This window comes from Malaclemys terrapin, chromosome 25 (genome assembly GCF_027887155.1).
Source record: "Malaclemys terrapin pileata isolate rMalTer1 chromosome 25, rMalTer1.hap1, whole genome shotgun sequence".
Lineage (NCBI taxonomy): Eukaryota > Metazoa > Chordata > Testudines > Emydidae > Malaclemys > Malaclemys terrapin.
The window spans coordinates 2012071-2029881 of NC_071529.1; the positions used below are offsets into that span (position 1 = coordinate 2012071).

The 17811-nt window shown below is 40.7% G+C and overlaps 1 protein-coding gene across 2 annotated transcripts in view; it reads left to right on the forward strand.

Moving 5' to 3' along the window:
- MYO1D (myosin ID) overlaps positions 1 to 17811 on the forward strand; it is a 373562-nt gene that overhangs the window by 209582 nt on the left and 146169 nt on the right. For both annotated transcript variants that reach the window (XM_054014216.1, XM_054014217.1), the window contains exons 17-19: positions 6956 to 7179; positions 8419 to 8563; positions 9465 to 9569. In XM_054014216.1, the coding sequence (XP_053870191.1) occupies positions 6956 to 7179; positions 8419 to 8563; positions 9465 to 9569 (474 nt within the window). The remainder of the gene's footprint in view (positions 1 to 6955; positions 7180 to 8418; positions 8564 to 9464; positions 9570 to 17811) is intronic.

The window sequence follows — 17811 nt, forward strand, 5'->3', positions numbered from 1 at the left end:
TTCCCCACTCACTCAGTTCTTCTTGCAGCCTTGCAAATACTCCAGGATTGTGTTCCCTGTGTTTGCACTGCTCATGACAGTAGTGCAGATCTGTTCATCTTCTGTTAGAGATGGTGGCCAACAAGGGAACTGCATGGGTTTGTGGGGCTTTGAAAAAAAGACGCAAAAATTATGAGCTGTAGATAATGGGATGGAGATAGTTGCAAACTGGGAAGATGACCCCATGCTTCCAATCACCCCACGTGACTCGTTTCAGTCCCATGATGCGTTGCCTAAACTTCACAAAAGATAGTGCACTGTACGGTAGCCAGCAGCATAGTGGAATACCTACCCATGGTGCTCTGCACTCTGCATTGATACAAGCACTCGTGGTGACTATGCACACTGCCAATAAAATGAGCCAAGTATGCATGTGCACAAGTGATGTATTAACTGTGATGGCTGTATGCCAATGTAACTTGAGTCGACATAACTTTATAGTGTACACACGGCCGATGCATCTGATGATTTTATTCTTTACTGTAGTTTCAATCAATTTGCCTAGTATTGAAGTTAGACTTACCAGTCTGTAATTGCCAGGATCAGCTCTGGGCCTTTTTTAAAAAATTGGCATTACGTTAGCTATATTCCAGTGATCTTGTGCAGAGGCTGATTAAAGTGATAGGTTACATACCACAATTCTGTATTTTCATATTTGAGTTCCTTCAGAACTCTTGGTAAACACCATCTGGTCCTGGTGATTTAGTACTGCTTAATTTCTCAGTTTGTTCCAAAACCACCTCTATCGACACCTGAATCTTGGACAGTTCCTCAGATTAGTCACCTAAAAATATTCCTTCAGGTGTGGGAATCTTCCCTCGCATCCTCTGCAGTGAAGACCAATGCAAAGAATTCATTTAGATTCTCTGCAATGGCCTTGTCGTATTTGAATGCTCCTTTAGCACCTCAATCATCCAGTGGCCCCAATGATTGTTTGGCAGTCTTCCTGCTTCTGATGTACTTAAAAGATTTTTGCTGTTAGTTATTGTGCCTTTTGCTAGTTGCTCTTCTAATTCTTTTTTGGCCTCCTAATTATCCTTTTACACTAGACTTGCCAGAGTTTATGCTCCTTTCTATTTTCCTCAGTAGGATTTGATTTCCAATTTTTAAAGTATGTCTTGTTGCCTCTGACTCTTTTACTCTGTTTAGCCAAGGTGGCATTTTTTGGTTCTCTTATTATTTTAAATTTGGGGTGTTTATTTAGTTTGAGCTTGTATTATTGTGTTTTTAAAACATTTCCATGCATCTTGCAGACTAGAAATATGAAGTATTACTCTGTAATCCTATTGTAATTATGCAAAGTGTGGGCTTTTTGCAAAATGGTGGCTTGGAATCTTGATGGCTCCCATTGACTAGGACAATTGGTTGTGGATGGCTCTGTTTACTTGCAAACTTTCCTGGGGATGTGTTGGCCAGCCCTGGAAGAATGAAAGCTGGGTTCTCACAGGACATGTGACTATGTCACATGATACTGGAATCCATCTTAAATTTGGTGCTTTTCCATTTAGAAGGAGGGGCGGGGATCCAGAGAGACAAAGGGTTTCCGCCTTGGGACAAAGCTATAAAAGGGGGTGGATCAGAACAAGGAGGCTGCTAGTCATGATAAATCCCCTAGTTACCACCTGAGCTGGAACTAACAAGTACTGTACCAGGGGAAAGGATTGGGCCCAGACCAAGAAGGAGTCTAGTCTGTGAAAGAAGCTTATTGGAACATCTCTGAGGGTGAGATTTACCTGTGCTCAGTTTCTTAAATGTATTAGGCTTAGACTTGCATGTTTTGTTTTATTTTTCTTGGTAACTTACTTTATTCATCTGTTATTACTTGAAACCACTTAAATCCTACTTTTTATACTTAATAAAATCACTTTTGTTTATCAGCAAACCCAGAGTAAGTGATTAATACCTGGGGGAGCAAACAGCTGTGCATATCAGTGTTATAGAGGGCGGACAATTTATGAGTTTACCCTGTATAAGCTTTATACAGAATAAAACGGATTTATTTGGGGTTTGGATCCCATTGGGAACTGGGTGTCTGAGTGCTGGAGATTGAAAACCAGTCAGCAGGTTACCTGTTAAAGCCTGCTGCTTTGGTTCAGACCTGGGTCTATATTGCAGCAGGCTAACGTGTCTGGCTCAACAAGGCAGGGTCCTGGAGTCCCAAGCCATCAGGGGAAAACGGGCTCAGAGGTAATTTCAGCACGTCAGGTGCCAATTCCAAGGGGGTCTCTGTGACCGAACCCGTCAAAACATGTACCAGTCAATATGGGGATAATTGAAATCCCCCATTTTTATTGAGTTTTCTATGTTTGTAGCCTCTCTAATCCCCCTGAGCATTTCACAGTCACCATCACCATCCTGGTCAGGTGGTCGATAGGATATTCCTATTGCTATACTTTTATTCAAACATGGATTTTCTATCCATAGAGATGCTATGGTACTGTCTGATTCATTTAAATTTTTTATATATTTGCCTCTGCCTTCTTTCACATAGTGCCACTCACCCACCAGCATGACCTACTGTCATTTGGACCCAACACCAAACACCAAAATAAAAATAAGTAGAATGTAATTTTAAATTGCTCAGACTTTCACATATGAAAGTCATACACTTTTGCAAATCGTTGTCCTGCATTTTTTTTAATGGGTAAGTAAAATAGATCCTGAGCTTTAATGTAACCCCATTGTGCCACTTGGCACAGGAAAAAAGCTCATAGATCTTCCTAGCTTGAGGATTCCCTTACTGTCATTTACTATAAGGCTCCTTTACTCCAGGGGTTCTCAATCTTTTTCTTTCTGAGTCCCCTCCCTCCTCCCTCCCCACCCCTGCTGTGAAAACTCCATGGCCCAGCCTGGCCAGGGGGTGGGGAGAGAAGGAGGTGGGTGTGGCATAGTTAAGCTGCCCCAGGGACTGCCCAGCTCTTGCACTGCTGTTTGCAGGGGGCAGTGCCCTCTGTGCTCCCCCCACAACTCCACCCATGGACTCGGGGTTTCCGCCCTGTGGGGAGCACCAGGGCTCGGGATTCAGCCCCATGGCTCCTGGCTTCAGCCCTGCGGGGGTGCTGGGGCTCAGGCTCTGGGTTTTAGCTGCAGGGCCCCGTGGCCCCGCTGAAAAGGGCTCGTGGACCTCCAGGGAGCCGCAGACCCCCGGTTGAGAGCTGCTGCTTCACACCACTCTGGCGATGTAAATCAGCCTTAAAACTTGCATGTTTTTAGGCTCCTGGGGGAATTGACTAAGAATGGGAACAATTAACTGACAATGGGAACATTAGCAGCCTGCCTACTTAGTTTTTACATTTCTGCCTCACAAAGTCCTACTCCTCTAAGCCAGGGGCACCACAATAGCAAGTGAGAGGGACAGAGTGTTGCTTGCTCATTCGCACACAGGCATGTGCCCAGCCCTGCCCCCTTAACATCTCTCCACTTTTTACGGATACAGACTAACACGGCTGCTACTCTGAAATCTCTCCACTCACACCCAGTCTCCCCACCCCTCTGCGCAGTGATCTACATCTCTGCCAGCTGCTCCGGGCAGACACGCCTGGGTTGCCAGGGATGGGGCATATGTTCCCCACAGATTTATTTGCTCCCCCATTTTTCTGCGGGGAGCAAAGAAATCTGCGGATGGTATTAATTCTGTGCCTCTGGAGTAACTCAATAAAGAAATTAAAGGAGGGTAATGTAATTAATGCCAGTCAATATGGGTTTATGGAAAATAGATCCTGTTTTACTTGTAAGCTTATTAAAAAAAAATCAAGTTTGAGCAATAAAGGAGATAGTGTTGATGGAATATACTTAGATTTCTATAAGGCATTTGACTTGGTACTGCATGATATTTTGATTTAAAAAACCTAGAATGATGCATATGCTAAATAGATTAAAAACTGGCTAACTGTTAGGTCTCAAAATGTGATTGTAAATGGGGACTCATCATTGAGCTGGTGTGTTTCCAGTGAGGTCCTGCTGTGATCTATTCTTAACCCTATGCTATTTAACATTTTTATCAGTAGCCAGAAAGAAATCATAAAATCATCATTAGTAAAGTTTGCAGATGATACAAAAATTGGAGAAGTGGTAAATAATGAAGAGGACAAGACACTGATTCAGAGTGATCGGGAGCGCTTGGTGCCAGCAAACAATGTGTGTCTGAATATGGCTAAATGTAAATGTATACATCTAGGAACAAAGAATGTAGGCCATACTTCCACAATGGAGGATCCTCTCCTGGGAAGTAGTGACTCTTAAAAAGATTTGAGGATTATGGTGGATAATCAGCTGAACATGAGCTCCCAATATGATGCTATGGCCAAAAGGGCTAATGGAATCCTGGGATGCATAAACAGGAGAATCTCAAGTAGGAGTAGAGAGATTATTTTACCTCTGTCTGGCACTGGAATGACCACTGCTGGAGTACTGTGGCCAGTTCTGGTGTCCACAGTTCCAGAAGGTTGTTGATAAATTGGAGAGGGTTCAGAGAAGAGCCATGAGAATGATTAAGGGATTAGAAACCATTTCTTATAGTGATTGATTCAAGGAACTCAATCTATTTATTTTAACAAAGAGAAGGTTAAGGGGTGAGTTGATTAGTCTATAAATACCTACATGGGGAACAGATATGTGATCATGGGCTCTTCAAGTCAGAAGAGAAAGGTATAACATGATCCAGTGGCTGGAAGTTGAAGCAGGACAAATTCAGACCGGAAATAAGGCATACGTTTTTGATAGGGTGATTAACCATCCATCACTGACCATTTTTAAATCAAGACTGGATGTTTTTCTAACAGATCTGCTCTACGGATTATTTTGAGGGAAGTTCTATGGCCTGTTATAGATGAGATCAGACTGGATAATCACAATGGTCCCTTCCAGCCTTGGAATCTAGGAATCTTATTTCTGAGGTGCTCGGTTCATGAAAGGAAGGTCTTAGCCAATATGTAACAATATGCTTCCAGTTACCTGGAACATAATCCCCTCTGGCCATACTATAAGCCGTAGTGTATATTTTGCAAATGCTTCCTTAAAAGGTTGACGTTTGCAAGTGTTTAAAGCCTGGATTTTCTGCAGAAAGGTGTAGAGAATGGTCTAACATTGTGTACTCTAAGGACTGTCTTCACCCCTGGGACATGTCTGGTGGGGAGATTGACTCACAATCTGTGTTGTGGTTACCAGCTAACAAAAAAAGCAAATACTAGGGAATAAGTAGTGGGAGAATTGTTTTGGCCTAGAAGTCAAGGGCTTAGGCAATGTTACATAGGAGATCAGATTCCTCCTTAGTTCTTGGCATGCTAAAGTGAGAACAATACTACAGAGACAGCATGTTCTAGCACTTAAGGGAGCAGCCTGCTGTCTGTTTCAGGAATAAGCCTAGTCTCTTGAGTGTGAGGTGCCAGCCATTGGTTGGAGATGTTTGATACTACCCAAGGGTTTTGAGTTAAAAGCGAAAATGAGGAGAGGATCATTCTGAGAAAATATTACTGTACCCTTTAGGCCCCATGAGCCTTAGTGTCTCTTTAAATATTCTCGCACTTTGGTGAAGAGCATCTGTATATCTGTTTTTCCTCTTTCAGTACTCCTGAATCTTCTCACACATATGGGAAGATGTCTAGTAAACCTTGCAAGAGAGAACTTCTGACACCGCTTCATACAACAAATAAATACCACACTGGAAATCACCTTAGGTGATTAATCCTTGTGTAAATAGAAGGCTCGATGTGCATATGTGGGGCTCAGGAGAGAAATAAATTCTCTAGCAGAGCCCTGAGTGAGTTGTGAAGCACTCTTTTCATGGGTAGGAGGTTCATTATCTTTCAAGTGTAACCCTATGAGGAAACAAAAATATAAGCCTTCATCTTGGTAGATGATACTAAAGTGGAAGGGCAGCTGTTTGCTGATTTCTCAGGAATGTGCATGTTAGCTGGAGAGCACTCAAATGAACATATTAAAGTTATCTGGTTACAAGATAGGAACAATGCTACCTGCTCAGCTAGGGCAATGTATTTTCCCCCATGTGAAGGTAATTTTCCTCTTATACATTGTAATGAAATCAAGAATCTAGTGTTGATAGAGGCAGAACTGCAGACAGGTCAACATTTGCTGTGGGAAGACTACTTGAAAACAATGTTGTTGCAGCCATGTTGGTCCCAGGATATTAGAGCAACAAGGGGAGGAGGTAATATATTTTATTGGACCAACTGCTGTTAGTGAGAGAGAGAAGCTTTCAAGCTACACAGAGCTTGTCTCTTTCACCAAAAGAAGTTGATCCACTAAAAAATATTACCTCACCCATCTTCTCTCTTCTTGAAAGCAGGCACTCTGGGGCTTACCTTTTTATTTGCATGGGGTATCTGAAAGGAAGTCTGAGAGCATACAAGATTTTCTGCTTCTTGTCAGAGTTTTGTGGTGCACTCTAGGATATATATGTAGCAGGGAATCCTGGGAGTGCTGATGAATCTGGCTGAGCAGAGGTCACCATACTTATTGTCCTGTCATTCTTCCTTTCCCTTTCCTCCAGTCCTGTAATGCAGGGAGGTGGCACAGTAGTACACGAGGGATGAAGTGTTTGAGGATGTAACTTGAGCCAAAGATTTGCTTAATTCCATAGAAGGGTGATGGTTGAAATCAATTACTCGTTTGCTGAATTTATTTTATTCATTTCTAGCTGATACTGCGCTAAAATTCTGCTCCCTAAATACATAGGAATGGAAGCAGTTCTGGGATTAGCATCCGTATAACAGGATTTTGGACCCAATTTAAGTTTTACAGAAAAGCGAATCCCCCAAAACTGCATCACTAACTTTCTTTTTTCCTTCTGCACAAAAGCTGCAGAACTTGGATAGGAACAGAACGTGAAAGTAAATTAGAAGGTAAATGATTTCACAGCTTCGTATTGTTAAAAATCTCAACTCTTCTCCTCCTCTAGGTCTGGAGGGGCACACTAGCCCGCTTTCGGTATAAGAGGACAAGGGCTGCCCTCACAATAATTAAGTACTACCGCCGCTACAAGGTGAAGTCCTACATCCGTGAGGTCACCCGGCGCTTCCATAACGTGAGGTCCATGAGGGATTATGGAAAGCATGTGAAGTGGCCCAGCCCTCCAAAAGTGCTGCGCCGTTTCGAAGAAGCACTGCAGGCAATTTATCACAGGTGCAAGGAAAACCCTTTATTTCATTCTAAATGAGAGACATCATTGGTCATAAACTAAAACATAAGAATTAACAATGGCCATTGATTCTTATGTGAATATATTTTTCATATAGTAGATGTACGTTTATTCTGTAGAAGACCTATTGTGACAAAGTCAGACTGGACGGCTGTAAAAGGGTCCTCATATTGGGTTCTGGGAGGTGGGCAGGTACAAGCCTGCCCACGGCCAAAGGACCCTCCCCCAGCCTATGGGGAGGATCCACTGAGCCCGGGACTCAAATAATTAAGGGGGGCAGCTGAAAAACTAACAAGGATGGGTGTGTGGGTCACAGGGTCAAAAATAGGGAGCCTGAAGGGGACAGCGAGCAGAGAATCCTGGACAGCACCCACTGCTCCTCGAAGGTGCCAAGGGAGCCAGTGGACGCTGCCCAGAGGAACTCTGCCCGGATACGTGAGTGGAGAGAGGAACTTCCACCTCAGCAGGTGGCATTAGGTCCCGCCATTTAATGTCAGTGTCAGTGCGGGACACGAGGGTGAGGAAATGGAGAGTATGGAGCACGAGCATGTACAGATATGCCTGTGGCACAGTTCGAAAGCAAACTGGCTGCAGGTCACCCAAGGTATATATGGGTGGGGCAGCCGGGGAGGCTCACGGGACAGGGGCCTGATGAAAAGATCCAGAGGGTGGGGGGTGGGTGGGGAACATCATTCTGCAGGACCTGTTCGAGGTAAGCCTGAGAGGCAGGCGACAAAGCTGCCCTCATCTCATAAAATACGCACCAGGGAGTATGTATAAACTGAGACAGGGTTACCTCAAGTCAATTAGGGATACCTACGTGGGGAATTAGGGATACCTGGATTCAATTAAGGGCTGTCATTAAAGGGAAATGGGATAGCTGAGCCAAGAATTTGGCTTGCAGAACCTTTATTACTGGTGATATGCTAACAGCGCAGCATGATTCTTGGATGCCAGGGCATGTTTACAGGATTAGCAGGTAGGAAAACATTTTATTGTGGAATTGGAGACAATGTTTATTGTCTCCAATATTGTGATGCCATCTCTTACAAAGTCACTTTAAGCGTGTTGCTTGAAAAATGACTTCAGTTGAATAATGGCAGCTAGAAAAGTCTGTTTACCGCTGACCCTCCCAATGTAAATCAGGTAAGGCTCCAGATTAGTCTGGTCTTGCTGTGGGGCACAGATAAACTTTGGAGTTGATTTCTATTTTCTTTTTTTAGGTGGAGAGCAAACGTGCTCATCAAGAGCATCCCTCCAGAAGATCTGCCTCAGCTCAGGGCTAAGGTTGCTGCCATGGAATTGTTGAAGGGTCACAGAGCAGATATTGGGCTACAAAGAGCCTGGGAGGGTAACTATATTGCAACGGTGAGTGCTGTGATAGAAATGTTCAGTCTTTAGTCTATTCAGTGCAGCTGAATAGGGAAGAGTTTCCCTGGTGAGGCCTAAGGGAATCTGGAGAGGAGAGTCTGAAAACTGTGTGTGTTCCAAAAATTAAATGCATTCCAACTCCTCCATTAAGAAGTAATCTGTAAGTCATTTCAAAAAGGTTCCAATGTTTACTATGCTAAGAACTATAATTTTGTAAATACCAAACCTAATTCTCATTATTCTTGAGACCACTGTTAATCAAGATACCAATTAATATCATCAGTTGACTCTTCCAGTGGCCAGAGATAGGATGGAAAATGCAACATGAGACTAAAATTAAAGTAGTTAGCATAAATGGAAGGACTAGGCGGAAAAAATGCTAAACTGTCTGCGTCTGAGAGCGTAGTGGAAATCTCCTTATGCGTCTTCCTCAAAGGTAGCTCCAGCTTATTAGAGCCTTCCTTTTCTCCTTAAGCCCTTTGTTTCTAAAAGGTCCTTTAGAAAACCATGTAAAACTCAGGATGCTGTGTTTCTGTACTGCAAGGAATAATATATGGAGATATACGTATTTCACAGAACTGGAAGGGACCCTGAGACATCATCGAGTCCAGCCCCCTGCCTTCACTAGCAGGACCAAGTACTGATTTTGCCCCAGATCCCTAAGTGTCCCCCTCAAGGATTGGAGGATTGCTAAAGCCTGGGTTTAGCAGGCCAATGCTCAAACCACTGAGCTATCCCTCCCCCTAAATGACTGATAAAGTCTCCTGATAAGGGAATGTATTACAGACTTCTTGGTGAGCTTGCCATTCCATCAGGCCTAGGTTGACAAAGTATGATTGCTCTATTTGGTAATTAAGAAAAATTATGTGTCTGTCTTTGTCTTTGTTTGCTCTTCCAGAAACCAGATAACCCTCAGACCACAGGCTCTTTCATCCTTATTGCCAATGAGTTGAAGAGAAAGGACAAGTACATGAATGTGCTCTTCTCATGTCACGTTCGCAAGGTAAACAGAATGAGTGGTTGATAGAGGAGGAGAGAAATCTACAGAAAGTCAAAAGCTAGGCTGGGAATAGAAATGCCACAAACTAATTTTCTTGTGGCTGAAGTGAAGTTTTCCGATGCTAAGGATGAGGAGAAAAGATTTCAATTCTGAGCAGCCTTATCTGATCGTTTGTTGCTTTAGGGAGATGGAGTTCGGAGTAGATATTTTATCTTCTGTAATATATCAGGTGGAGTTCAAAGCAGCAGCCCAAACAGAAGGCATGTCATTGAAGGTTGCTTTCCACTAAAGCTCACAGGCACTGGGTAACAAACTATTCTCTAAATTCCTTTGTGATGTATTGTGAAGTAGTATAGTAATTCTTTTGCTTAGTGTTGTAAGAGCCCTGATGGTAAATTGCAGTCTCCATGTTCAAGCCTTCCTTCTGGTGCAAAGGATTCATGTTTAAAACACTATTCAGCAACCACTGAAACCAGGGAGGCTAGATCATAGTGTCAGTATATAGGCTATTTTTAGCAAGGATTTTGACCAAGAAATGAAAACTTTAGGATTTAGTTTGTTTGAAGGAATGGTCACATCCTATCCTTGTTATGTTTCAAGTATCAACATTCGTGTTTTGGGCCACTGCTTTCTTAATACCCAAGCTAACAAGGAACCCTTCACTTTAGGGGACACCTCTGACCACCTAAGACCTGGGAGATGAACCCAGGCTGGATTAAGTGTAGCTGATTTTGGTCTGATTGGAAGTCTCTTTCCAGGGTGAAGACACTTAAATCAAGGCAATTTCAAATTATTGATTTAAGTCAGGTTGAAGATTTGTAAAACTAACTTGAAAGTTTGTGCTATTGCAAATTGAGATTAACATTTGTAATGAAGTAAATTATGCTGTTTTTAAATGCTACATTTGATAGGGTATCTTATTTAAATGTTATGAAATGGCTGTAGACAAAAACCAGAATATTTAAAACTAGTATCTGAAAGCCTATGCTGTTGCACAGGTGTAATTTGGAAAGTAATGTGTAAAAATTTAAAACAGCTGAAAATGACTGAGAACTTAAAAATTGGAGAGTAACAGACTGTGAATCCCAGTGATGATTGAACCTGGTGATATTCTAAACAAAGAGCTCTCAACCATGCTTGTAGCTGTTACAATTGCTTCACACTGACTCAACAGACATTTTAGGCTTCAGCGTGATGTTTGGTGGTGTTTGTGCTGGTTATGTTGTTGGGTGGATCATAGAATCATAGGACTGGAAGGGACCTTGAGAGGTCATCTAGTCCAGTCCCCTGCACTCATGGTAGGACTATTATCTAGACCATCCCTGACAGGTGTTTGTCTAACCTGTTAAAAATCTCCAATGCTGGAGATTCCACAACCTCCCTAGGCAATTTATTCCAGTGCTTCCTACAGGAAGTTTTTCTCTAATGTCCAACCTAAACCTCCATCACTGCAATTTAAGCCCATTACTTCTTGTCCTATCCTCAGAAGTTAAGGAGAACAATTTTTCACCCTCTTCCTTGTTACAACTTTTTAAGTACTTGAAAACTGTTGTCATGTCCCTTCTCAGTCTTCTCTTCTCCAGACTAAACAAACCCATTTTTTTCAATCTTCCCTCAGGTCATGCTTTCTAGACCTTTAATCATTTTTGTTGCTCTTCTCTGGACTTTCTCCAGTTTGTCCACATCTTTCTTGAAATGTGGTGCCCAGAACTGGACACGAGACTCCAGTTGAGGCCTAATCAGCACGGAGCAGAGTGGAAGAATTACTTCTCGTGTCTTGCTTACAACACTCCTGCTAATACATCCCAGAATGATGTTCACTTTTTTTGCAATAGTGTTACACTGTTGACTCATATTTAGCTTGTGATCCACTATGACCCCCAGATCCCTTTCCTCAGTACTCCCTTCCTAGGCAGTCATTTCCCATTTTGTATGTGTGCAACTGATTGTTCCTTCCTAAGTGGAGAACTTTGCATTTGTCCTTATTGAATTTCATCCTGTTTACTTCAGACCATTTTTCCAGTTTGTCCAGATCATTTTGAATTATAATCCTATCCTCCAAAGCGCTTGCAACTCCTCTCAGCTTGGTATGATCCGCATACTTTATAAGTGTGCTCTCTATGCCATTATCTAAATCATTGATGAAGATATTGAACACAACTGGACCCAGAACTGATCCTTACGGGACCCCACTCGTTATGCCCTTCCAGCATGACTGTGAACCACTGATAACCGTTCTCTGGGAATGGTTTTTCAACCAGTTATGCACCCCCCTTACAGTGGCTCCATCTAGGTTGCATTTCCCTAGTTCGTTTATGAGTAGATCATGCGATACAGTATCTAAAGCTTTACTAAAGTCGAGATATACCACATCTACTGCTTCCCCCCATCCACAATGGTTGTTAACCTGTCAAAGAAACCTATCAGGTTGGTTTGACACGATTTGTTCTTGACAGATCCATGCCGACTGTTACTTATCACCTTTTTATCTTCTAGATGTTTGCAAATTAATTGCTTGATTATTTGCTCCATTATCTTTCCGGGTACTAAAGTTAAGCTTACTGGTTGGTAATTGCCTGGGTTGTCCTTATTTCCCTTTTTATAGATTGTCACTTTATTTGCCCTTTTCCAGTCTTCTGGAATCTTTCCCATCCTCCATGATTTTTCAAAGATAATCGCTAATGGCTCAGATATCTCCTCAGGCAGCTCCTTGAGTATTCTAGGATGCATTTCACAGGCCCTGGTGACATCTAACTTGTCTAAATAATTTTTAACTTGTTCTTTTCCTATTTTAGTCTCTGATCCTACCTCCTTTTCAGTGGCATTCACTATGTTAGACGTCCAATCACCACCAACCACCTTGGTGAAAACCAAAACAAAGAAATCATTAAGCACCTCTACCATTTCCACACTTTGTTACTGTTTTTCTGCACTCATTGAGTAACAGGCCTACCCTGTCCTTGGTCGTCTTCTTGCTTCTGTTGTATTTGTAGAATGTTTTCTTGTTACCCTTTATGTCTCTAGCTAGTTTGATCTTGTTTTGTGCCTTGGCCTTTCTAATTTTGTCCCTTCATACTTGTGTTATTTGTTTATATTAGGGCTGTCAAGGCAATAAAAAAAATTCTCATGATTAATCATGCTGTTAAACAATAATAGAATACCATTTATTTAAATATTTGTGGATGTTTTCTACATTTTCAAATATATTGATTTCAGTTACAACATAGAATACAAAATGTACAGTGCTCACTTTATTTTTTATCACACATTTTCACTGTAAAAAACAAAAGAAATAGTATTTTTCAATTCACCTAATACAAATACTGTAGTGCAATCTCTTTATCATGGAAGTTGAACTTACAAATGTAGAATTTTGTACAAAAAATAACTGCATCAAAAATAAAACAATGTACAGCCTACATGTCCACTCAGTCCTACTGCAGCCCATCACTTACACAAACAAGTTTGGTTACTATTTGCAGGAGATAATGCTGCCTGCTTCTTGTTTACAGTGTAACCTGAAAGTGAGAACAGGTATTCGCATGGCATTGTTGTATCCGGCATTGCAAGATATTTACGTGCCGGATGCGCTAAAGACTCGTATGTCCCTTCATGCTGCAACCACCATTCCAGATGATGTGTGTCTATGCTGATGACAGGTTCTGCTCAATAACAAGCCAAAGCAGAGCGGACCGACGCATGTTCATTTTCATCGTCTGAGTCAGATGCCACCAGCAGAAAGTTGATTTTATTTTTTGGTGGTTCAGGTTCTGTAGTTTCTGCATCTGAGTATTGCTCTTTTAAAACTTCTGAAAGCATGCTCCAAACCTCTCAGATTTTGGACAGCACTTCAGATTCTTAAACCTTGAGTCGAGTGCTGTAGCTATTTTTAGAAATCTCTCATTGGTACCGTCTTCGCGTTATGTCAAATCTGCAGTGAGTGTTCTTAAAATGAACATGTGCTGGGTCATCTTCCGAGACTGCTACAACTTGAAATATATGGCAGAATGAGGGTAAAACAGAGACATACAATTCTCTCCCAAGGAGTTCAGTCACAAATTTAATTAGCACTTTTTTTTTAACGAGCGTCATCAACATGGAAGCATGGTGGCCGAAGGATGAAGAGGCATATGAATGTTTAGCATATCTGGCATGTAAATACCTTGCAACGCCGGCTACAAAAGTGCCATGTGAATGCCTGTTCTCACTTTCAGGTGACATTGTAAATAAGAAGCAAGCAGCAGTGTAATGAAAACAAACTTGTTTGTCTTAGTGATTGGCTGAACAAGTAATAGGACTGAGTGGACATTAGAGCCTACAAGTTTTACATTGTTTTGTTTTTGAGTGCAGTTATGTATCTTTGTACATAATTCTACATTTGTAAATTACACTTTCACGATAAAGAGATTGCACTACAGTATTTGTATGACGTGAACTGAAAAATACTATTGGTTTGTTTATAATTTTTACAGTGCAAATATATATAATAAAAAATAATATAAAGTGAGCACTGTACACGTTGTATTCTGTGTTGTAATAGAAATCAATATATTTAAAAATGTATTAAATATTTTTGGATGTTTTCTACATTTCAATTGGTGTTCTATTGTTTAACAGTGTGATTAATCACGATTAATTTTTTTGAGTTAAAAAGCTCTAAGATATACCCGCATTTGCTCCAATCCCTCGGATAGAGACAAGCACCTACAAGATCTCTATCAAGCATTCTTAAAACTACAATACCCACCTGCTGAAGTGAAAAAACAGATTGACAGAGCCAGACGAGTACCCAGAAGTCACCTCCTACAAGACAGGCCCAACAAAGAAAATAACAGAACACCACTAGCTGTCACCTTCAGCCCCCAACTAAAACCTCTCCAGCGCATCATCAGAGATCTACAACCTATCCTGAAAGATGATCCTTTACTCTCACAGATCTTGGGAGACAGACCTGTCCTCGCTTACAGACAACCCCCCAACCTAAAGCAAATACTCACCAGCAACCACACATCACTAAACAAAACCACTAACCCAGGAACCTATCCTTGTAACAAACCCCGATGCCAACTCTGTCCATATATCTATTCAAGTGACATCATCATAGGACCTAATCACATCAGCCATACCATCAGGGGCTCGTTCACCTGCACATCTACCAATGTGATATATGCCATCATGTGCCAGCAATGCCCCTCTGCCATGTACATTGGCCAAACCGGACAGTCTCTACGCAAAAGAATTAATGGACACAGATCTGACATCAGGAATCAAAATACTCAAAAGCCAGTGGGAGAACACTTTAACCTGTCTGGTCATTCAGTGACAGACCTGCGGGTGGCTATATTACAACAGAAAAACTTCAAAAACAGACTCCAACGAGAGACTGCTGAGCTAGAATTGATATGCAAACTAGACACAATCAACTCCGGTTTGAATAAGGACTGGGAATGGCTGAGCCATTACAAACATTGAATCTATTTCCCCTTGTAAGTATTCTCACACTTCTTATCAAACTGTCTGTACTGGGCTAGCTTGATTATCACTTCAAAAGTTTTTTTTCTCTTAATTAATTGGCCTCTCAGAGTTGGTAAGACAACTCCCACCTGTTCATGCTCTCTGTATGTGTGTATATATATCTCCTCAATATATGTTCCACTCTATATGCATCCGAAGAAGTGGGCTGTAGTCCACGAAAGCTTATGCTCTAATAAATTTGTTAGTCTCTAAGGTGCCACAAGTACTCCTGTAAATCTTTTTAGAGTCACCACTTCCTAGGATAGAGTCCCCATTGTGGAAGTATGGCCTACGTTCTTTGTTCCTAGATGTATACATGCACATTTACCCATATTAAAATGCATATTGTTTGTGGGAACCCAGGTTACCAGGTGATCCAGATCGCTCTTGTCCTCTTCATTATTTACCACTCCCCCAACTTTTTTCGTCTGCAAACTTTGTCAATGATTTTGTGTTCTTTCTGATCATTGATAAAAATATGAAATGGCATAGGCCAAGAACTGAACCTGCGGGACCCCCACTAGAAACACACCCACTCAGTAGCAATTCCCTGTTTACAATTACATTTTGAGACCTTTCAGCCAGTTTTTAATCCATTTAACTTAAGCAGTTATGTAAATTTACTCACATGACTAATCAATTGAACTACTTATGTTCTTGAAGTTAAGCTTACACATAAATGTTTGCAGCTTCAAATGCTGAACTTGTATTTTTGTTTAAAACTTTAGTGGTATAAAATGTCACTTCAAAACAACATTTCTTCAATACTAGCAATGAAAGTTATTTAGACTTTCAATTCAGTAATAAAGTTATTGTGATCTTTCTTATACACATAGACCAAATTACAGTTAGGCGCCTAAGGATGGGATTTTCAAAAGTAGCTCAACTCCCATTGAGTTCCAACTACGCACCCTAATGAAGGAGTATAGCCTGGGTGAAGCATTTCAGCTTTCCTGTCTTGTGGCAGTTTGTTCAGTATATTGGCAGATGGTATTGGTTGCAAATACAGCACAGGATATTGATTTATCAATGATGTGTTTGGGTTTGGGTTGATCTCTCAGTAAGGCAGTCAATGAGGCCCTGGACTTGTTTTTTACAGCATAACTAAGACTCTTTATTTTCGTTTTTTACCCAAAACAATTCCCAGGCTTTACAAAAGCTAATGCTAATTTTACTAGGTTTACTAATGTTCACCTGAACTTTGGATCACTCCTGTATATGAAAATTCTCATTATGTTCAGCAAATCCAATCTACTACATTAAATGGATGTGTTGCTGTTAATAATGAAGTAGTCTAAGTGTAAATGCAAGTCTGTCAAAATAATGTAGTGGAAGATACGTATACACACTCGTGTGTGTATTTGTATACGTACTGTTAATTTATAGTTAATTATTTGTACTTCCTATCCCCTAATATTAACCCAGAAAACTGTGAAGTTTAATTTGTTTTCACCAATTTTCACCCATTTGTAATCTTTATTATAAACACTAATAAATTCCCAGGAAACTTTAAACAAAATAAAAACAGAAATGAGAGGCTGAGCACTTTAAATCTGAAATTTCCTAATAGACAAAAATTTCTGTAAAATCTGAAACTCTACTAACAATTAGGAAACTAAACAAGTCTAAAACACCCACATTAGTAATTTAAGACGATAAATGGGATAAAGTAAAGAGCTAGTCACATCTGATTTTAAATTTAAAAATCTATTTAATTTTAAAAATGTTTTGCATCCACCCCACATCTTGAGGTGATGTGTGTGTCTCCCCCACATGAAGTAGTCCAATGGAACTTACTGTTTCTTTTTACATCCCTTTTTGAAGAAGCATCATTGGGATGTTCTACTAGCTAAGTGATCTGATTGGCTGACGTTTTTTGTAGTATGTGCCAACTTAGTTGTTTGGGGGTTCTCTGAATCTCTGAACCTCCTTCTAGAATCTTGTAGCAGTGAAGTCCTTCCTACTTTTCCTTACACAAAGGGCACCGTATGACCACTTTGCTCCTGGCTTTTATTTTTCCGGTTTTGTTGAAAACAAAAGGATAGAAATATTGTATTGTTGAAAAAGGTCTTTCTTCTGTTGTGTTCAAGTAAATACATGTTTTAGAGTGTAATCTCTGAGTCTATTTTTATTGAAAATTACTATTTTTTAAAGTTTGTGGGGCTTTAGAAAGAATATGTATGGATTAGTGTAATAGTACTAACTTGTTTGATAGGATTTTCCGTTAAAATAGTGGAATTGAACATTTTTTGCTTTCTTACCTTTTTAACCATAAAAGCACAGTGTGAATATTTCAGACAATGGTTTTGAGTAGAAGCAGAATGAATGTTTGAGGGGACAGGAACTTTTGCAGGATGTATTTACACTGGGGGGGGGTTTCAGAATTTTAATTTCCTCACCGTTATTCAACTTTTAAGCTTTTAAATCCCTCTGTTTTACACACACTCTCTCTCTCTCTCTCTCTCTCTGATTCAGCTTTTGGCAACAATCTAACATACAAGGACAGAGGAAATCGATTTTCTAAAATAGTAAAGATTGTACTTCATTCAATTACAGGCAGGCAAAGAACCATTTAAAAATTCAAATAGGATAACATCTTTTTGTTGTGGTATGTGGAAAGAATTCTCAGGAGTGAACACAAATAGACCTGTTATCCCTGTAGACCCTACCACTAAGTTCCCAATGCCACAAGTATTAAAAGAGGGCTGTTCTCAGTTTAGTTTAGTTTTAT